The sequence below is a fragment of the Salmo trutta genome, chromosome 15 (genome assembly GCF_901001165.1).
Source record: "Salmo trutta chromosome 15, fSalTru1.1, whole genome shotgun sequence".
NCBI classification, from domain to species: domain Eukaryota; kingdom Metazoa; phylum Chordata; class Actinopteri; order Salmoniformes; family Salmonidae; genus Salmo; species Salmo trutta.
The window spans coordinates 40,425,520-40,449,206 of NC_042971.1; the positions used below are offsets into that span (position 1 = coordinate 40,425,520).

General features: G+C 42.7%; 1 protein-coding gene across 1 annotated transcript in view; it reads left to right on the plus strand.

Annotated features, from left to right (window-relative positions):
• The first annotated feature begins 4,290 nt into the window (after positions 1–4,290).
• The window catches only part of LOC115149038 (nectin-3-like protein), a 50,449-nt gene continuing 31,052 nt past the window's right edge, over positions 4,291–23,687 (plus strand). Inside the window, exon 1 of the mRNA XM_029691506.1 lies at positions 4,291–4,685. Coding sequence (XP_029547366.1) covers positions 4,604–4,685 — 82 coding nt within the window. The 5' untranslated portion in view covers positions 4,291–4,603. The remainder of the gene's footprint in view (positions 4,686–23,687) is intronic.

Here is a 23,687-nt window from a genome sequence, read left to right on the forward strand (position 1 = left end):
GTCCTAGCTGTGCAGCTCTCGACTATGAATCTACTCATGCATGAGGTGTAATCTTGGGAGGAATAAAGCAGAAATCCAGTTGAAGGTAGGCCCTAGTGAATGAATGCACAACTTTATGGTGGTTTTATTAACATGCGCTCACCTTAGATAGTGGTCTTTCCCTCACTCAGTCAGAATGTATCTCTTTCAAATGGTGCCTATCTTTCCTTTTCACTGAAGCATACAAGTTGATGCTCTGGGATGTGAGCTCATCTTGATATTAGAGTGCTGTTGTGGTTTGAAAAGCTCTGACACTTTGAATCTGGGGTAAACTAAATTCATGGTCTTTTCCCTGACTGTAATTGTGAGGCTTTAGCCACAATTAAAGTCCTAATTTAACACCTGATTTACATAACAAATGGCACATCTCAATAGGTGGTCCAGATATGACATGACATGGCATACATGGGGGGGGAGGCCAATGACATTACATCAGACCAGCTGGCATACATGGAGGTCGTCTTTAAATTCTCTTTGGTTTAGCCTTCATGGAAAAAGCAGAATGAAATGGTCTAGAACTCCAAAAGTAACCCGGTCCGAACAGAGTACTGTACAGAGTATCCTTGTTCCTGGGAAAACATGTTGTCCATTGAAAAACCCTTAGCTATACAGACAGACTGCATACAAACATGCATGCATCCATCCATCCACTGACCCTGGCCTGGGAAACTGGACGATTGAGAGTGTAGTTCGCTCTATTTCCATCATGACTTATTATGCTCCATAGTCTCAGGCCTGGCCACAAGCCAGACAGACACTTGTGTATGAGACAGGACAGGAAAGAGAGATTTATGTGGGTAAACACAGAGGGGAGGAGGAGACCCACAGAATAAGAGGATAAAGAAGACAGAAAGAGGGGGACTTGCACTTATTTGATCTTCACTTCGCCAGCAGCATTCACCAGCCCCACTCCAATCCCCCCTGGCCCTCACTGAAGAGCACTTGAGGCTTACATAACATTCCTCAGAGAGACAAAGTACTCTGTGAAAGAGAACAATGTGAACACGAAGAGATGTTTGTTGTCCATGCCATAGGACAGCACAACACATTTTTAAACAGACTCCTCATATCCTACATCAAACATGTTGTCATCATGGATATTGTTCAAAGTGAAAGTTCTGTTACACAGCTCCTTTTCCTCCTCTGTTGCCCTCGGCTTCAATTAACTGCTTCATTTAATTCATTATGTATTATAACAGTTGTATTGTGGTTCCACAGGAGAATTTGTGAAAAAAAATGTGCCCTCTTGTCTGACAATGGAAGTGCTAATGGTTTTACTTCTCTACCTTTCTTTAAATAATTATGCTGCCTCTCAAAACAAACCACTAATTTCCATGCTAAAGATATGCAGATGTATTTTAACATGGAGCAGAGTGCAAAGCATTCATCTAAGATTAACAGGACAGGACCTTAACTGTGCAGGTTCTGTTGCCATTTGTGAGTGTGTATGTGTACAAGTGTGTGTGTGTGTCTGTGCTGTATGACCTATTCAGGCTGTCCAGTGTAAAGTCTGCTGGGTGCGTGTGTTTGTGGTAATTAGGGGAAGCACTTGTGAAATGGGAAGATCAGGAGAAGAGGACTGCAGTCTGGTTCCAGATGATTCACATGGCATAGATTTCTATGTCTCTATAATGATATAGAGGGGCACATGCAAGCAGAAATATGACACCCTATTGATTTTCAGTCACACATAAACAAGTTCTATAGACTTATAAATGGAGTTAATGTGGTAGATCATCTGAGATTGACAGTTACTGGCAAGGCCAGCTCCTCTTTGGATATTGTCAGTTGGTGAAGAAATAAACACACTGCACTGTAAACACACAATAATGAAATACATTTTATTTGAGATATAGTGTACTTGACTGCATTATGAAATTCTAATATCACATCATCACTGTGTGAATGCAGATATTGCATCAGTGGTAAAGGCTATGTAGGAAAAAGTGAAGACACCTGAGGGATGACAGAGTAAAAAAGGAGAAAGTTCAGAGTTTGAGACAGCTAAGAGACTATTTATGCTTGATCCGAAAATGTGGTCGGAGGCGCCGTAAGATGGTGTGACGCAATTGCGAAGCCTCCGGAGGCACGCAGAGGCCAAACTGAGCTCCGTACCATATCGCCGTGCGCCTCTCAAATGTTCTAACAACGTGGAAGGCTACGTATGCCTCTGCATTTGCATGCTTGGTTGACGGTAGGTGAGGGCAGAAGGTAAATCACCATAAATGCTGCACGGCCAACGCAGATATCGGAATGACTATGCAGCGCCTTTAAAAGATAAATAGATGGAAATACAATACAGTGTCGAGTTTCAGGTCTCAGTTGATCTAAACATTGGCAGATGACAAGGGCTTGTCCAGAGCTGAGTGAATGCCCCTGCTCTCAGGCACATCGAGGCGAGGGCTCCCAGGGCTCTGCTGCTGGGGCCACCGACAGGCAGGACGCACATGTTATGACAGCCACTCACTGCCCCGTGGTGAGGGGTTGTGGGAGAGTTTTGGGAAACTTTGAAGTCATTTTATTTTGATGAGGTCATGAGTGTGGTGTAACCAATGATGTATATATAAATCATTGCGTGTAACCATAGATCATACAATGATCATAAAATGAAACAAATGAAGCATGTACAGTATTTGTTCCACTCTCTCTCACTATCAAAACTGTCCAAGACTCCCTAACAATAGGACTCTGTACCATCTGTAAGCCTGCATCCGTGCAAGGTGTAATGACTCTGGGTCTGGCTGACTGGTATATAGCCAAGTAGCCTGTTGCTAGATCATTGCTTGTTGTAAGTGTAACCGATGTGAAATGGCTAGTTAGTTAGCGGTGGTGCGCGCTAATAGCGTTTCAATCAGTGACGTCACTCGCTCTGAGACTTGAAGTAGGGTTTCCCCTTGCGTTGCAAGGGCCGTGGCTTTTGTGGCACGATGGGTAACGATGCTTCGTGGGTGTCAATGGTTGATGTGTGCAAGGGTCCCTGGTTCGAGCCCGGGTTGGGGCGAAGAGAGGGACGGAACCTACACTGTTACATTGGTGCCGTGACCCGGATTATTGGTTGCTGCGGAAAAGGAGGAGGTCAAAGGGGGGGTGAGTGTAACCGATGTGAAATGGCTAGTTAGTTAGCGGTGGTGCACGCTAATAGCGTTTCAATCAGTGACGTCACTCGCTCTGAGACTTGAAGTAGGGTTTCCCCTTGCGTTGCAAGGGCCGTGGCTTTTGTGGCGCGATGGGTAACGATGCTTCGTGGGTGTCAATGGTTGATGTGTGCAAGGGTCCCTGGTTTGAGCCTGGGTTGGGGCGAAGAGAGGGACGGAACCTACACTGTTACATAGATGATCACATGCTCTTTTTTCACATACTAGGATATCAGTGTCTGAGCTCTTTGTAGCCCCATTATTAATGTCATTTCATCACTAATCTGACAAGGTATCTCTGAGATTCTAATACCCAGATATTGTGATTTCTTAAAAAAGTCTCTATCAGTGTTGTGCTCAGAAAAGTATTCGTAGCATTGACAATGGCTAGGGCACTCTTTAAGATATATTTTTCCCCCCATCTCATTAATCAGACAGAAAGACGTGCAGAACACATCCCAACACACACACACCCTGGGTTGCCTCACACTGTGCCAGGGTGTGGATGAATAGGGTGGCATGAGAGTAATTGTGTCCCTGGTGGCTCTTGAGAAGACATAATACGAGACTCAAATTAAAGCACTGACCTGGTTAGCTTCCAGCCAACAGGAGGGGCGCCCCCCATAATTGCTGTTTGCAAGGATTAGCTAGTTAATTTGTGAACGCCCCAATTAGACTTGGGGTGGGGTGGTGGGGGTGCTCTAGTTGTTGAATAGCGGCAGGGGGTCGGATACACAGATTGAGTTTTTGGAGATAGGATATGGTGGGGGATTACCAGTGGGGTACAGGGGGTTAAGGTTGATACTGGTCCTGTATTAACTTGCCTTCAGAGAGAGGTGAAACATGCATAGAAGAGGAATGAATTCGTACATGGGGAGCAGAGATAGGCCTACAGCAATGGATGATTGTGGACACAAACACACTGGCACATGCACTACACTCATTGTGCTGCATTCTCCATGCTGTACACAGCAATGTGTCTGAATAAAACCTCCACTTGGTGAGAATATGTGTCAAGGCCAGAGCGTTACTCAACACATGTCAATCATATTGATCTTCAGAAAAGCTTTATTCATTCTTCAGTTAATTTATTATAATCATGTGTTGTTTTTCACTTATCACGGGGAAATTAAACCCGGTTAAAAACACAGCACGCATGCGTTATTTCATACTCAGTAGCTAAATATGTCCCGTAGCAACAAAATTTAAATCAATATTTGCAATAAGGATGACGTAATCTAACTATTTCTTTCTGAGGTGGTGTGGTGGAAGATTGCCTCTCATTTGACGGTATCGCTGGAATCAGGTGAGCTCCCCTTATCGCTGCTCTAGTGGTACAGTCCAATCGCAGTTTGGAGTTGTTGCTGAGGAGGTTTCATGGTCCGGCGGACAGACAAACGTGTTCGGTGAAAGACGGATCTACTTTCAAAATGTTCCTGCCTTGCCTCAGGATTTACCCTCTTCATAAGAGACAGCATGCTGTATTTATTTTTCTTCTGTACAGCTTGACAGGTATGCTATCCATTATGCCCGCTCGCTCTGTAACATTAGCTAATGTAAAATATTTGGAGAAGTTCTGAGTGCAGCCAACGAGAGCGAGCCAGAAAGCCGAGTGTTTCGCGCGACTCTGACTACTTGTATGGGGCTCCTCTACAGTCTGAACAACATTTGTTTTAGTAGTTCATTTTAGATTTGGACTGTATTGTTTCTATAAGAAAGGTTGACTTTACCATTAAGGACTGGGCAAGGCAGGCGTCCTTTTGTTGAGAAGTTTAGTGTTGGAATGGTGCCGCTGCCGATGATTGTGTGATCCGCGGCTGCCATGGAAACATTATTCATGTAGGCATTATTCACAGGAAACCACTGAGGAGCAACAGTGAGGTGCTCTTTAGTGGTGAGACAACTTTGAAGAGCAACACGGTCGCACAGCAACTGCACTCACCTTTACTAGCTAAACTGAAGACGTCTGATCCAAACAGCCAATACTTAGTTGTTGTATTTAATTGAAGTTATGATTCACAATTTTATTTACACCGCTCCAAACCAGGCCTCTTTTGGAGACTCGTTTTGGAGAGTGGGGACTGTGGGTGCTACAGCAAGGAGACCCCTGGCTGCTCCTACCACAAATTCCATAATAGAAGGTAGTCACTCACCTGTGGTGTTAGGTGCTTTTAGCAACACAGGTGTTTATACTGAACAGAAATATAAACGCAACAATTTCAGCAATTTTACTTAGTTACATTTCATATAAGGAAATCAGTCAATTGAAATAAATAAATTAGGGCCTAATCTATGGATTTGACATGACTGGGCAGGGGTGTAGGCATAGGCCCACCCACTTGGGAACCAGGACCACCCACTGGGGAGCCAGTCCCAGCCAATCAGAATGAGTTTTTCCCCATAAAAGGGTGTTATTACAGACATAAATACTCCTTAGTTTCATTTGATGTCCGGGTGGCTGGTCTCAATTCAATTCTCTGGCAACAGCTCTGGTGGACATTCCTGCAGTCAGCATGCCAATTGCACACTCCCTCAAAACTTGAGACATCTGTGGCATTGTGTTGTGTGACAAAACTGCACATTTTAGTGGTCTTTTAGTGACCCCAGCACAAGGATCATGCTGTTTAATCAGCTTCTTGATATGTAAACTAATTTGTGCACAGAATTTGAGAGAAAGAAGCTTTTTGTTCATATGGAACATTTCTGGGATCTTTTATTTCAGCTCATGAAACATGGGACCAACACTTTACATGTTGCATTTATAGTTTTGTTCAGTATACATAGCTACAGTAGCGTTGCTTTCAATTGTGTTGGGTTGCACAAAAACAGTCCGTTGAAAGCCAGAAGTTAAATGCAATTCCATTTCAACTTACAGTGCCGGTGGGTGGAACTGTTGGTCATTATTTCTCTCTGCTTACCTCATGGCAAAATAAAAGTCCCCCACGAGTTATTCCTTTTTTGTCCACATATGGCGCATGTGCAGGACTTTTATTTTTACATGAGATAAGCGGAGAGGAAGTGTGTTTACAACAGACCCACGTTTGGGAAGTCTGTACTATTAAACAATCTTTTAGATAGTTTGTCTGAATTGCCCACCCTGCTTAATGACCAACCATCCTGCCCACCAGCACAGTGAATTGAAATGGAATTGTATTTAAAGGTAGATTCCACTAAATTGCATTGCCACGAGCAGCACAGGTGATATTGAGATGAGCTAGATGCAACACTTAGCGCTCAGACAGTCACAAATAGTATCTGCGTGGAAGCCACAGGCTTTTGACCCACTATGATGTTGTTTACTTTCTGCATCTACGTAATCTCGCTGAGTCTACCTTTAACTTCTGGTTTCCACGGAATGTATTTGTGCAACCAAATACAATTGAAAGCAATGCTAGTGTATCTAAGTACACCCGCATTGATAAAAGCACCTTCCGTGGTGTCTGTGTCCTAGAAATAGGAACTAGGGAATATCATTGTTCATTTTGGCACTCTTCTTGATATTTAGTCTTTTGACAAAAATGTAATTGTTAGTAACATTTTTGCCATTTTAATTATGAATTAGTCTAGTTATTGTCAAAATGACAAACAGTGGGCCATTTTACTCAACTAAATGCCATTTCATTTTAGTCATCACATTTTTATTGCCTCATTAACCTATAGTAAAAATAAATCACAGATTTTCATGTGCACAAACATCCATAGCCATGTTCTACCAACACATTTTTCTACATAACTTCCTATCGCATGATTCTCTTCCCAACAGCCAAATTGGCAGAAGAACACATTACTCTGCAGCAGATTAAAAATCACACCCCTTGACAGGGCTCCAGACAAAAATTTTCCCCTGTGATTTGGTCGCACCAATTTTTTTCTGCGGCAATGTAAGTGCTTGATTTTGGACTGAAATAGTATGTGGACACCCATTCAAATTAGTGGTTTCAGCCACACCTGTTGCTTACAGGTGTATTAAATCGAGCACAGCCATGCAATCTCCATAGACAAACATTGGCAGTAGAATGGTTCATTCTAAAGAGCTCAGTGACTTTCAACGTGGCAACTAGAGGTCGACCGATTTAATCGGAATGGACGATTAATTAGGGCTGATTTCAAGTTTTCATAACAATCGGTAATCGGTATTTTTGGACACCGATCATGGCCGATTACATTATACTCCACGAGGAGACTGCGTGGCAGGCTGACTACCTGTTATGCGAGTGCAGCAAGGAGCCAAGGTAAGGTGCTAGCAAGCATTAAACGTATCTTATAAAAAAACAATCAATCTTAACATAATCACTAGTTAACTTCACATGGTGGTTGATATTACCAGTTTATCTAGGTTGACCTGCGTTGCATATAATCGATGCGGTGCCTGTTAATTTATCATTGAATCATAGCCTACTTTGCCAAATGGGTGATTTAACAAGCGCATTCACGAAAAAAGCACTGTTGTTGCACCAACGTGTACCTAACCATAAACATCAACGCCTTTCTTAAAATCAATACACAAGTATATATTTTGAAACCTGCATATTTAGTTAATATTGCCTGCTAACATGAATTTCTTTTAACTAGGGAAATTGTGTCACTTCTCTTGCGTTCTGTGCAACAGAGTCAGGGTATATGCAGCAGTTTGGGCCGCCTGGCTCGTTGCGAACTGTGAAGACTATTTCTTCCTAACAAAGACAGCCAACTTCGCCAAACGGGGGATGATTTAACAAAAACGCATTTGCGAAAAATCACAATCATTGCACGAATGTACCTAACCATAAACATCAATGCCTTTCTTAAAATCAATACACAGAAGTATATATTTTTAAACCTGCATATTTAGTTAAAAGAAATTCATGTTAGCAGGCAATATTAAACTAGGGAAATTGTGTCACTTCTCTTGCATTCATTGCACGCAGAGTCGGGTATATGCAACAGTTTGGGCCGCCTCGCTCGTTGCGAACTAATTTGCCAGAATTTTACGTATTATGACTTAACATTGAAGGTTGTGCAATGTAACAGGAATATTTAGACTTATGGATGCCACCCGTTAGATAAAATACGGAACGGTTCCGAATTTCACTGAAAGAATAAAAGTTTTATTTTCGAAATGATAGTTTCCGGATTTGACCATATTAATGATCTAAGGCTCGTATTTCTGTGTGTTATTATGTTATAATTAAGTCTATGATTTCATATTTGATAGAGCAGTCTGACTGAGCGGTGGTAGGCAGCAGCAGGCTCGTAAGCATTCATTCAAACAGCACTTTCGTGCGTTTGCCAGCAGTTCTTCGCAATGCTTCAAGCATTGCACTGTTTATGACTTCAAGCCTATCAACTCCCAAGATTAGGCTGGTGTAACCGATGTGAAATGGCTAGCTAGTTAGCGGGGTGCGCGCTAAAAGCGTTTCAAACATCACTTGCTCTGAGACTTGGAGTAGTTGTTCCCCTTGCTCTGCAAGGGCCGCGGCTTTTGTGGAGCGATGCTTCGAGGGTGACTGTTGTCGATGTGTTCCTGGTTCGAGCCCAGGTAGGGGCGAGGAGAGGGACGGAAGCTATACTGTTACACTGGCAATACTGAATATTGAATATTGAAGACTCATGTTAAAAGGAACCACCAGCTTTCATATGTTCTCATGTTCTGAGCAAGGAACTTAAACATTAGCTTTTTTACATGGCACATATTGCATATTGCACATGTTTCATTATTTATTTGAGGCTAAATTGATTTGATTGATATATTAAGTTAAAATAAAAGTGTTCATTCAGTATTGTTGTAATTGTCATTATTACAAATACATGTGCAAAAAAATCGGCTGACTAATCGGTAGCGGCTTTTTTGGGCCCCTCAATAATCGGTATCGGCGGTGAAAAATCATAATCGGTCGACCTCTATTCTCAAGTCATTGGCAGAATATGTAGAGTTGTAGGAAATTAGCTTTAAAATGGCAAAATTCTCTCAGCTGCATGGCACCTTTTTTTGAATTGCAGGAAATTGGCTTAAAAATGCTAACTTTTCTCTACAGTGCCAAGATGGGGGGCCTCTAAAATGTAGCCCTGCCGATGGCCGACCACGCTCATTGCTATGCCCCCTGCCACACCCACCACCTAAGCCCTTTTTTGATCCAGAAAAAACCCTGAAATATAATACCCGCTGCAAGTAGTCATGTATTAATCTAACAGTACATTTACTAGGCTTTTTTTGTACCCCCACTTTGGTTCTGAAATCACCATCATTGATTGAGCTAGTAATGTATCAATATTTCTAGTTTACAAATTAGCCAATGAATATATAGCACAACTTTGGATATCACCTCCAACTCAAAATCGAATGGCATTGACCGTTTGGAAGTTTTTAGTGAGGTCCTTTTCTCCTGCTTTGGACAGGCAGTGTGCCTCGCAAAGTGTTTGCTGTCCTCAATATGAAATGATCAACTTGACCCTGTATATCTAAACATGAGCAGCCGTCTTCATCGACCTGGCCAAGGCTTTCGACTCTGTCAATCACCGTATTCTTGTCGGCAGACTCAATAGCCTTGGTTTCTCAAATGACTGCCTCGCCTGGTTCACCAACTACTTCGCAGACAGAGTTCAGTGTGTCAAATCGGAGGGCCTGTTGTTCAGACCTCTGGCCGTCTCTATGGGGGTACCACAGGGTTCAATTCTCGGGCTGACTCTTTTCTCTGTATATATGATGTCGCTCTTGCTGCGGGTGATTCCCTGATCCACCTCTACGCAGACGACACCATTCTGTATACATCTGGCCCTTCTTTGGACACTGTGTTAACTATCCTCCAAACGAGCTTCAATGCATACAACACTTCCTCCGTGGCCTCTAACTGCTTTTAATTAAACGCTAGTAAAACCAAATGCATGCTTTTCAACCGTTCGCTGCCCGCACCCGCCCGCCCGACTAGCATCACTACCCTGGACGGTTCTGACCTAGAATATGTGGACAAATACCTAGGTGTCTGGCTATACTGTAAACTCTCTTTCCAGACTCATATTAAACATCTCCAATCCAAAATCAAATCTAGAATCGGCTTTCTATTTCGCAACAAAGCATCCTTCACTCACGCCACCAAACTTACTCTAGTAAAACTGACTATCCTACCGATCCTTGACTTCGGTGATGTCACAGTGCCATTCGTTTTGTTACCAAAGCCCCTTATACCACCCACCACTGCGACCTGTATGCTCTAGTCGGCTGGCCCTCGCTACATATTCGTAGCGAGGGCCAGACCCACTGGCTCCAGGTCATCTATAAGTCTATGCTAGGTAAAGCTTCACCTTATCTCAGCTCACTGGTCGCCATAACACCATAACAATCCCCAAAGCCAACACCTCCTTTGGCCGCCTTTCCCTCACTAACTTTAAACATCAACTATCTGATCGCTGCAGCTGTACATAGTCTATCTGTAAATAGCCCACACAATCTACCTACCTCATCCCCATATTGTTTTTATTTACTTTTCTGCTCTTTTGCACACCAGTATCTCTACTTGCACATCATCATCTGCTCATTTATCACTCCAGTGTTAATCTGCTAAATTCTAATTACTTCGCTACTATGGCCTATTTATTGCCTACCTCCTCACGCCATTTGCATACACTGTATATAGACTTTCGTTTTTTTCTTCTTTTTTTCTATTGTGTTATTGACTGTACGCTTGTTTATTCCATGTGTAACTCTGTGTTGTTGTTTGTGTCGCACCGCTTTGCTTTATCTTATCCAGGTCGCAGTTGTAAATGAAAACTTGTTCTCAACTAGCCTACCTGGTTAAATAAAGGTGAAATTAAAAAAAAGAAAAAGAGCATGTACACTGATTGTTTAAAGCAAAACTACCAAACCTATCGCTGATGGTGAACCTTAACTATCTAAATAAAATCTGTTGTAAGCCCTGTTCAGCTGGTAGCCTATAGCCAGATGAGAGTTGTCTCTGGTAGCTTACTTTTATTCCAGTAAAATACCATTTTCAACAGTGCATAGTTCACAATAACCTAGTAAATTACAAGTTTGTCACTCAGCTAATAAAGCCTAATATCGCGCAAGCCATTTTAGCATTTGAATGCTGAATGTGCCATGCAGATGTGCAAGATCAGGAAGAGGCCGCCTAGCTCGTGTTGGTCAGCATGCGAAGCTGGGTACAGTACGCAGTTTGACTAGGCTGCTGATATTCCTTCCGGTTGTTCGGCATGGAAAATTACTTGTAGATCAATGATTGTCAACAACGTTACATGCAGTTTGACACTGAAGGAGAGGACACATCATTTGACACAAAATAGGAGGAATTTTCGGAAGGTAGAAAGAAAGTAATATATAATGTTAGTGAATTGGCGATTCGTACCGTTTGATTCGATTTTCTGACTGATGCATGTTACATTTTGGATCGGTTTGGGGTCCGCGGACTGATTTAGTTGTATCTTAAACATTTGAATCGGGACTGATGCGTGTTGGTGAATCGTTACATCCCTAGTTTCTTCCAAAGCTACTGTATATATTTCCCGCAATTTGATTTTGAAATGTTATACAGCCAGAAGCCTTTTTACTCTATCCCAGAGCAGCAGGCTCCAGCGAAACAGGTCCGGGCTGGGCAAACCCTTTCATTACAGGAATCATGAGGATAATGCACTTTGATCAAATCATAAGATTTTTTCTATTTTTTGCCAGCTAAAACTATCTTGTTAGTGAGGTGACCATGTAATAAATGTTTAGCTCACACTGTGACCATCAAAAAATGTAACTCGCACAGCCAAGTCAAAGGGTCACAAAATGCAACTAAATGGTCGCATTCTGGAGCCCTGCCCCTTGACATACTGTGGCTAAATTGTACTCAAAGTTCTGTCATCCAATAACAGCAATGCAACATTTACAAAGAGAGAGCATTACAATTCTGCTAATCTCATGCATGCTTTTGATTGGACTAAACAAATAACACTGAAAGCTATTAATCTCTCCAAAAACTCTTCTCCAGTCCATTTACTGGTCAGCTTTTAGTCACTGAGATTATTTAGTTTCATCTCGTTTATCGTCAACCAAAATGAAAAATCATTTTCATTTAGTTACATTTTTTTCTGTGTCAAAACCTTTGTCAGTTATCATCTCGTCAATTGACACTGAAAAATAGCTGTTTGACAAATATTTTCGTTGACTGGGGATTATCTGATATATGTAGTAGGAGGTGGTAGAATTTGAAGACCGGTCCAGAAGGCATCAACATGATGGTCACCTTTTGCTGGTTACAAAGAGATTATCTGTTTACTGTTGTGCGCACTCAGTGCTTGATATTGAGTTTGTTTGTGGACACTTGTCTCCATTTACTAGACTGACGACGATCAAACAATAGTCTAAAGGTGGTCTCGCTAGCCATGACAGAAGATGAAATAAACGCATGGCAAATTGGTCCAATTGGTGTGCCATACGCAGCACCTGTCGCTAGCATTGAAACGTTTGCTGTCAGGCAAGTGAACATTAGTTGATTGATTTGGGGTAGGTGTGTCTGTGCAGTTTAATCTGTTTCTCCTGTCCTGAAATGATTGAGATGCATTTTTTGTTGTCAGTTCTTTATTTTGTGTCATATTATTATGCTGTACAGCAGGTGCTATAAAGATGGCTGTCGACTTCCCAGGAATTGGTGAATCCATAAAAGTGTCTTTAGGGAGATCAACGATGCTCCAATAGACACGATGGTCAGTAGGCTAGTTCTGTGGTAATTTATCTCACGTCTCAAACATTGGAAATGGTGGGCCATGTTGTTATTGTTGCCTGGTTTAGCAGGGGTTTTTATGAGACTCGAGCTGTTTCTGTTGTCTGTCTGGTTAAAAGTAAATTATTTATGTAGTGATGATTTAAAAAATAATGCAGTCGATCCTGTTGTTTAGAGATCAATATTGCCTCTCTCTTTCTTTCTCTCACACACAAACACACAAACACACTACACACACCACACACACACACAGAGAGGCGTCTCCAGCCAGTGTATGACCTTGGGTCCGGTAAGGTGGAACATAGCCCCCCAGGTGGCCCATGCATGGCCATTAGCTGCTGTGTTTGGACTGACTGATGGCAACAGGGGAAGAGGAGGAACAGTTAAAATACCACAGGGGAGCGGGGGATTACTGCCGGCATTCCTCCTCTAACATCACTGGTGACTGCTGTGTCTCTGTTCCCTCTGTTCTACACTCTTAGAAAACAAGGAGCTATCAGAATTCCCCCCTCCCCCTGCTGTCCCCATTGGATAACCATTTGAAGAACCCTTTTTGGTTCCATGTAGGACCCTTTCCACAGAGGGTTCTGCATGAACCCAAAAGGGTTCTATGTGGAACCAAAAAGGGTTATTTCTAAGAGTGTAGGAGGATCCTCTCCTCCTCATTTCCTCCTCTACCCTTCATTCTGTAGTCAGCTTCTATCTATGTCTTGGCTCCTTCCTCTTCTGTCAGTATGTCTTCCTGCTTATTGCCTTCGTTCGATGAAGGCACTGATGTGACTTGGGAATTGAAAGTAGCTCAATGCTTTTACTGAACCCACACCCACCTTCTCAATGCATCACTGTTGTCTCTGCAAAATATTTGTATGTCTTTGACAGCACTGGCATAATAAGACAACAGACACAATTCTATCTAACATTGTATTGTTTGACCTGTAAGGTTGTGACGGTTATGGAATTTTGGGTAATGATTAATTGTCATGCAAATGGCCACGGTTATTGACATCATTGTAATTTTTGTTAAAATGTTTTGAGCTTGTAATGCATCGTTGAAATGAGCTACAACATAGGCCTACCTAATGAATACAAAACAGCTTTAGTGACACCCCTGTCTCAAAACAAATGTTTTTTGAACTTTTGGAAATGAAGCTTTTCCTCCCAACCGTGCCATTTTGCTTTTAAAATGATTATGTATTAAGACGATTTTGCAGATTACTCATTTTAGTCAACGGTTATTTTACATAATTGTCGGTTACATGATTATACGATTATTGTGCCAGCCCTATTGACCTGTAATAATGCTATGAGAGCATTGTGTTGATGTTAGGCTGTGCAGGGCAGGCCAGAGGCTACAAGGGAGAAAGAAGGGATGCTGAATAAATCATGTTCTCTTCAAATCAAACTTGTATTCGGCGCATGAGACAAATAAACAGGTGTAGGTAGACCTTACCGGGAAATGCTTACTTACAAGCCCTTAATGAACAATGCAGTTTAAGAAAATATTTACCAAATAAAGTAATAAATAATGAAAAAGTAACACAATAAAATAAAAATAACGAGGCTATATACAGGGGGTACCGGTACCGAGTCAATGTGTGGGGGTACAGGTTAGTTGAGGTCATTTGTACATGTAGGTAAGGGTAAAGTGACTATGTATAGATAATAAACAGCGAGTAACAGCAGTGTCTTGGTGTGTTTGAACCCTGTTAGTTTGTTGGTGATGTGGACACCAAGGAACTTGAAACTCTCAACCCGCTCCACTACAGCCCCGTCAATGTTAATGGTGGCCTGTTCGGCCCGCCTTTCCTGTAGTCCCCGATCAGCTCCTTTGTCTTGCTCCCATTGAGTGAGAGGTTGTTGTCCTGGCACCACACTGCCAGGTCTCTGACCACCTGTCTCATCGCTATCGGTAATCGGGCCTACCACTGTTGTGTCGTCAACAAACTTGATGATGGTGTTGGAGTCGTGTTTGACCATGCAGTCGTGGGTGAACAGAGAGTACAGGAGGGGACTAAGCACACACCCCTGTGGGGCCCCATTGTTGAGGATCAGCATGTCAGATGTGTTGTTGCGTACCCTTACCACCTGGGGGTGGCCCGTCAGGAAGTCCAGGATCCAGTTACAGAGGGAGGTGTTTAGTCCCAGGTTCCTTAGCTTAGTGATGAGCTTTGTGGGCGCTACGGTGTTGAATGCTGAGCTGTAGTCAATGAACAGCATTCTCACATAGGTGTTTCTTTTGTCCAGGTGGGAAAGGGCAGTGTGGAGTGCAATAGAGATTGCATCATCTGTGGATCTGTTAGGGTGGTATACAAATTGGAGTGGGCCTAGGGTATCCGGGATGATACTGTTGATGTGAGCCATGACCAGCATTTCTAAGCACTTTATGGCCTCAGACGTGAGTGCTACGGGGCAGTAATCATTTAGGCAGGTTACCTTTGCTTCCTTGGGCACAGGGACTATGATGGTCTGCTTGAAACATGTAGGTATTACAGACTTGGTCAGGGAGAGATTGAAAATGTCAGTGAAGACACTTGCCAGTTGGTCCGCGCATGCTTTGAGTACACGCCCTGGTAATCCTTCTGGCCCTGTGGCTTTGTGAATGTTGACCTGTTTAAGCTCTTACTCACATTGGCTACCAAGAGCATGATCACAGTCATCCGGAACAGCTGATGCTCTCATGCATGCTTCAGTGTTGCTTGCCTCGAAGCGAGCATAAAGGACATTTAGCTCGCCTGGTAGGCTCGCGTTACTGGGCAGCTCGCAGCTGGGTTTCCTTTTTGTAGCCGTAATAGTTTTCAAGCCCTGCCACATCCGACGAGAGTCAGAGCTGGTGTAGTAAGATTCAGAGCTGGTGTAGTAAGATTCAATCTTAATCCTGTATTGACGTTTTGCCTGTTTGATGGTTCTTCTGAAGTCGTAGCGGGATTTCTTATAAGCGTCAGGATTGGTGTCCTGCTCCTTGAAAGCAGCAGCTTTAGCCTTTAGCTCAATACAGAGGTTGCCTGTAATCCATGGCTTCTGGTTGGGATATGTACGTACAGCGCTGTGGGGATGACGTCGTTGATGCAGCTATTGATGAAGCCGGTGACTGAGGTGGTGTACTCTTCAATGCCATTGGATGAATCCCGGAACATATTCCAGTCTCATCTAGCACAACAGTCCTCTAGCGTAGCATCTGCATCATCTGACCATTCCTGTGTTGAGTGAGTCACTGAGAGAATTATGGTCAGATTTGCCAAATTGAGGGCGAGCGAGAGCTTTGTGTGCGTCTCTGTGTGTGGAGTAAAGGTGGTCTAGAGTTTATTTTCCTCTGGCTGCACATCTGACATGCTGGTAGAAATGATGTAAAACAGATTTAAGTTTGCCTGCATTAAAGTCCCCGGCCACTAGTAGCGTTTTCTTGCTTGCTTATGACCTTATACAGCTGGTTGAGTGCATCGGTTTGTGGTGGTAAATAGACTGCTGCGAATAATATAGATGAGAACTCTTTTGGTAGATAGTGTGGTCTACAGCTTATCGTAAGGTGAGCAATACCTCTAGACTTCTTTAATATTAGACATCGCGCACCAGCTGTTATTGACAAATAGACACACTCCCCTGCCCCCTGTCTTACCAGACATGGCTTCTCTGACCTGCCGATGCAAGGAAAATTCCACCAGCTCTATATTATCTGTGTCGTCGTTTAGCCACAACTCGGTGAAACATAAAATATTACAGTTTTTAATGTCCCGGTGGTAGGATAGTCTTGATCATATATCATCCATTTTTATTTTCCAATGATTGCATGTTGGCCAATAGAAGGGATGGTAGTGGAGGTTTACTCACTCGCATAAGAATGCTTAGAAGGCAGCCTGACCTCCGCCCCCTTTTTCTCCGTCTTTTCTTCATGCAAATGACGGGGATTTGAGCCTGTTCCCGAGAAAGCAGTATATCCTTCGCGTTGGACTCGTTAAAGAAAAAAGCTTATTCCAGTTTGAGGTGAGTAATCGCTGTTCTGATGTCAAGAAGTTATTTTCGGTCATAAGACGGTAGCAGCAACATTATGTTCAAAATATGCGAAACAACTAACAAAATAGCACAGTTGGTTAGGAGCCCGTAAAACGGCAGCCATCCCCTCAGGCGCCATGGAGCCTGTCATCTTCTTACGCATCAACGTTCCCACAAGCATGCCGCCCACACACACACACGCCACACACACGCTTTGCTTGCATGCACACGCTTGCTTGTTTGTATTGCATTTTGGAACAGTCAGATTTAGTGTAGTTTGGTGTTGTTCTTTCAGGTGTCCCTGCCGTTGCTGGTTGGATAGTAATAGGCAGGTTGATCCCACTCTGAGCCATATGAGCCACATGCTGGCGTTGCTCCTAGACAGTGCTCTAATGGTTGGGTCATGGGATCAGGGTGGTCCTCATGAAGAGGGTGGGATTGTATCAATCCAAAACCCAGAGACTCACTTTGATCAGTTAACGGCTCCCACATACCCACACACCCACTCTCCCACCGCTCTACTCCTGCTGCCTCTCTACATCAAAGCCATCAAACATATCAAACATGGGACTGTGGTCGACTCTGACTGAAAGAGAGAGGGAAACGCAGAGGCAGGGCTGCCTGTGTTGAACTCATTATGCTCCACTTCTTACCTGTGTTAAACCTATCCAACTCCCACTGTTGTGCTGCTGCTGCCTCCACTGTGGTAAATCTGAACCTGACCAAGCTCAAATGGGACGATGCCAAATTCCTTCATTCAATAATGAGAAACTGGCCAGACATTCTGAGAGATTTGAGATTTGCGTCAGGCCTGACTTGTGCATTTTGTTAGAATCTGCTGCTTTTGTGTTATCCATTTGACACCCTATATGTAGGCCTGCTGTATGTGTCTGTGATTTCCTGCCTCATGTCAGATGTGTGTTCAGAAACCGCTCTTCTCGGGGGTTTATGTAAAGCACGTACACAAACACACAGGGACACCTGGCTAACACATTGGTATTCTCTGGTGATCCCCAGGTCTTCGCTCAATGCCACTACAATGTCGTGTCAAGATTGACCAAAGTGTAAACTCAGCAAGCCTGCTTCTCCTCCTCCTCTTCAGCCTCCCTCACTCACCTCTGCTTTTTACTCTGTGCTGTTGCATCTGACCCGACCTTCACCCCGACAGAGAGGAGGAGAGGGGCAATGGGAGGGAGGGAAGCAGCTTAAGCATGCTCGTTCTCTCTTTGAGGAGGGCCGACCTTCACGACAGTTAAACACACACACACTCAACCTGGCTCAGTATAATAATATCTCAGGCGTGCGTGTGTGTGCGTACGTGTGTGTGTGTGTGTGTGTGAGAGAGAGCGAAGTGTGGTAAGCATTTTTTGCTGGAATGAGAAATTCCATTGTAGAAACTTTGCAGGATTCGGGGAACATGAGGTACTTTTATTGATTTGATAGTATTTAATTAAAAACGTGTTGTTCTTAATCATCTGAAGGGACTCTTTTTGTTAACTGTTGTGCTTTTCCGCCAGCAGAACCCCTAGCCAACAGCCAATGGAATTGTATGGCGCGAAATACAAAAACAACTAAAATACCACAATTCAATTTTCTCAAACAATCAACTATTTTACACCATTTTAAAGATAACTCTCGTTAATCTAACCACATTGTCCGATTTCAAAAAGGCTTTACAGCGAAAGCAAAACATTAGATTATGTTAGGAGAGTACATAGACCAAAATAATCACACAGCCATTTTCCAAGCAAGCATATATGTCAATAAAACCCAAAACACAGCTAAATGAAGCACTAACCTTTGATGATCTTCATCAGATGACACTCCTAGGACATTATGTTATACAATACATGTATGTTTTGTTCAATCAAGTTCATATTTATATCCAAAAACAGCTTTTTTACATTGGCACGTGATGTTCAGAAAATGTATTCCCACCAAAAACTTCCGGTGAATTTACAAAAATACTCATCATAAACGTTGACAAAATACATAACAATTATTTTAAGAATTATAGATACAGAACTCCTTTATGCAATCGCTGTGTCAGATTTTAAAATAGCTTTTCGGCGAAAGCACATTTTTCAATATTCTGAGTACATAGCTCGCCATCACGCCATCTATTCAGACACCCGCCAAGTTCGGGGCAACATAAACTCAGAATTAGTATTAGAAATATTGTATTACCTTTGCTGATCTTTGTCAGAATGCACTCCCAGGACTGCTACTTCCACAAGAAATGTTGTTTTTGTTCCAAATAATCCATATTTATGTCCAAATACCTCCGTTTTGTTCGTGCGTTCAGGTCACTATCCAAAGGGTAACGCGCGAGCGCATTTCGAGACACAAAAAGTCAAAATGTTCCATTACCGTACTTAGAAGCATGTCAAACGCTGTTTCAAATCAATTTTTATGGTATTTTTATCGTAAAATAGCGATAATATTCCAACCGGACAATAGTGTATTCATTCAAGGAGGAAAAGGAAAAAACAGCGTGCTCGCGGGAACGCGCATATCCAATCTCTTTGTCCCCAGGCAGACCACTCAGAAACTGAGCTACTATACTCTGCCCAGAGACAGGAGAAGGCTCAATCCGCTTTCTGAAGGCTTTAGACAGCCAATGGAAGCCTTAGAAAGTGCAACGTAACCCCACAGATACTGTAGTTTCGATAGAGAATCAAAAGAAGAACTACAATTCTCAGACTTTCCACTTCCTGCTTGGAATTTTCTCAGGTTTTTGCCTGCCATATGAGTTCTGTTATACTCACAGACACCATTCAAACAGTTTTAGAAACTTCAAAGTGTTTTCTATCCAAATCTACTATGCATATTCTCATTTCTGGGCAAGAGTAGTAACCAGTTTAAATCGGGTATGTTTTTTCATCCGGCCGTGAAAATACTGCCCCCTATCCTAAACAGGTTTTAACAAGCTATTGTTGGATATGCTGAAAGTGTGTGTGTCAATGACTGAGTGACGTTACATGCACACAATAATGTGATTATTGCGGATAGTCAAATTAATATTATAGTTTGATTAAAATGTTTACATGCTTTGCAAGAACAACGATTTCCCAAATAAATATTTTTACATGGACACCTCTGAAATCAGGCTACCTGATGGCACTCCCTATTAAAAACGAAAATCGTCAGTCAAAATGAACGTTCTACCACAGCGAACATGTTCTTTTTAGGAATAATATTTGATTCTGAGTTTGGACATATAACGTTTGTATGTGAACTACTTCTAAGACAAACTTACTTCACTCACACTAAAGAGGGAGGCTCGCTCTGCTGGTGCTAGCACATGCGCAGATCAAATATACTGCTGGTAGGCCAATTAAGGTGTTTACATGTCCTAATAATAATTCTACAGATTACTCAGAAAACAAGGTGTTTTAATCGGCGTATGCTTACTTTGATTATGACCTTACGCCAATTAAGATAAACAGAGTACGGTGTTTACATGATTGTTGCATAATCTGCCTACTGTCATAATCCGTTTAATATAGAATTATTAGCGTGCATGTAAACATACTCATTAAATATGAATGCACAAAGCCATCGATCGGGTGTTACCTTTTTATTCCTATGTGAAGATTCAGTCTGCAGTGTGGAAGTTCAGCTTTACAGTGTGATTGAAATTTAAAGGTAATGTTCCCGCTTTAGCGGAGACTGCATTCACGGCAAACGCTGCATATGTCGGCTCATTCAGAAATACCCTTTAAACTTATATTGCGGAATCTGTAACGCTTTAGTTTTACAGATTGAGTAGAGAGCCCTATATAGCACATTTGAAGCGAAGGAAGTTGGTTAAGATGTTGTCTTATGGAGACATAACATGCACAGTTTGAGCTACTCCAGGAAGTGATGTTGCAGGCTACCTGAGTGCTGCCCCCTCTCATTGAGTATCACAAGTTGAATTCCGCCTTTTGAAACTGCAGGCTGCCATTAGCAACTAAATTATCCTGATAACTTATTCTGTGTGCGATTTGTAAAATAATCAGTTCAAGGGCATACGCCCGGTGTAATAGAAGCAATTATTGGTACCATGATTGTCTTCTATTAATTGTGTTTTTTACACGATGGGAGACCTGTTTTCTGAAAGCAATGCCTGCAGTACTGCCGTGGTCGGCCTTGAACTTCTGTGGCTTCAATGAGATGGGGCAGTCGTTCTTCCAGTGTGTGCGTGTGCGCGCTCATGCATTGGGGGGGGTTCACTGGGCAGGCTGTCTAATGCAGTGACCCAGCACAAGCTTTGTAGGATCTGTCTTTTGTTAGCTCTTTAGAGGATTAGATTGATGCTAGGTTTAAATGCTTGTGTGTTGTGGCTGAATGAAGAGAATATGACGGGCCATGTTGATGTCTGTTTTTGTTTGTGTAGATTTGATATCAATCTAAGTGATGAGACCCTGACCTCCCAGCCGGACATAGCCTATCTTTTTCTAATGTGTCCCCTCCCTCTCTTGAAAGGAGTTTAGTATCAGACTACAGAGTACTACAAGATGCAGTTGTTTTTAATGGTGTTGTTTTCAAAAGGAGACAAACTGAGAAATGTACATGTACTCTGTATTTGACCTTGTACAGTGGCATTATACAGTGCCTTCAGAAAGTATTTACACAACTTTACTTTTCCACATTTTGTTGTTAGACTGAATTTAAAATGGATTAAATTGAGATGTCACTGGCCTACATACAATACCCCATAATGTGAAACTGTACTCAGATATGAGTGCTACGGGGCAGTAATCATTTAGGCAGGTTACCTTTGCTTCCTTGGGCACAGGGACTATGGTGGTCTGCTTGAAACATGTTGGTATTACAGACTCAGTCAGGGACAGGTTGAAAATGTCAGTGAAAACACTTGCCAGTTGGTCAGCGCATGCTCGGAATACACGTCCTGGTAATCCGTCTGGCCCTGCAGCCTTGTGAATGTTGACCTGTTTAAAGGTTTTACTCACATCAGCTACGGAAAGCGTGATCACACAGTAGTCCGGAACAGCTGATGCTCTCATGCATGCTTGAGTGTTGCTTGCCTCAATGCGAGCATAGAAGTAATTTAGCTCGTCTGGTAGGTTCGTTTCACTGGGCAGCATGCGGCTGTGCTTCCCTTTGTAGTCTAATAGTTTGCAAGCCCAGCCACATCCGACGAGCTTCGGAGCCTGTGTAGTACGATTCAATCTTAGTACTGTATTGACGCTTTGCCTGTTTGATGGTTCGTCGGAGGGCATAGCAGGATTTTATATAATCGTCCGGGTTAGAGTCCCGCTCCTTGAAAGCGGCAGCTCTACCCTTTAGCTCAGTGTGGATGTTACATGTAATCAATGGCTTCTGGTTGGGGTATGTACGTACAGTCACTGTGGGGACGACGTCATTGATGCGCTTATTGATGATGCCAGTGACTGATGTGGTGTACTCCTCAATGTCATTGGAAGAATCCTGGAACATACTCCAGTCTGTGCTAGCAAAACAGTCCTGTAACTTAGGATCTGCGTCATCTGACCACTTCTTTATTGGCCGAGTCACTGGTGCTTCCTGCTTTAATTTTTGCTTGTAAGCAGGAATCAGGAAGAGGGAATTATGGTGAGATTTGCCAAATGGAGGGCGAGGGAGAGGTTTGTACGCGTCTCTGTGTGTGGAGTAAAGGTGGTCCAGATTTTTTTTGCTCCTCTGTATGCACATTTAACATGCTCATAGAAATGAGGTAAAACTGATTTAAGTTTCCCTGCATTAAAGTCCCCGGCCACTAAGAACGCCGCCTCTGGATGAGCATTTTCCTGTTTGCTTATAGCGGTATACAGCTCATTGAGTGCAGTCTGGGTGCCAGCATCGGTTTGTGGTGGTAAATGGACAGCTACAAAGAATATAGATGAGAACTCTCTTGATAAATAGTGTGGTCTACAGCTTATCATGAGATACTCTACCTCAGGTGAGCAAAACCTCAAGACTTCCTCACTATTAGATTTCGTGCACCAGCTATTGTTTACAAATATACACAGACCACCACCCCTTGTCTTACCGGAGGCGGCTGTTCTATCTTGCCGATGCAGCGAAAACCCCGCCAGCTGTATGCTACTCATGTCGTCATTCATCCACAACTCTGTGAAACATAAAATATTACGGTTTTTAATGTCCCGTTGGTAGGATATTTGTGATCGTAGTTTGTCATTGTTCTGATTGTACGTTGGCTAATAGGACTGATGGTGGAGGCAGATTACCCACTCGCCGTCAGATCTTTACAAGGCACCCCGACCTACGTCCCCGATATCTTTCTCTTTCTTATGCGAATCACGGGGATTTGGGCCTTGTCGGGTGTCTGAAGTAAATCCTTCATAAATCCTTCTTCCAGTATGAGGTGAGTAATTGCTGTCCTGATATCTAGAAGCTCTTTTCGGTCATAGGAGACGGTGGCAGAAACATTATGTACAAAATAATTTAAAAATAATGCGGAAAAACACTAAAACGGCAGCCATCTCCTCCGGCGCCATTATCTCTTTAATACAGTTACAGATTTTATTGGCTGTGATAGGTGAAAACTGAGGATGGATCAACATTGTAGTTACTCCACAATACTAACCTAAATCAAAGAGTGAAAAGAAGGAAGCCTGTACAGGATAAAAAATATTCCAAAACATGCATCCTGTTTGAAATAACGCACTAAAGTAAAACATCAAAAACTAGACAAAGAAATTAACTTTTTATCCTGAATACAAAGCATTATATTTGGGGCAAATACAACACATCACTTAGGACCACTCTTCATATTTTCAAGCATGGTGGTGGCTGCATCATGTTATGGGTATGCTTGTCATCAGCAAGTACTAGGGAGTTTTTT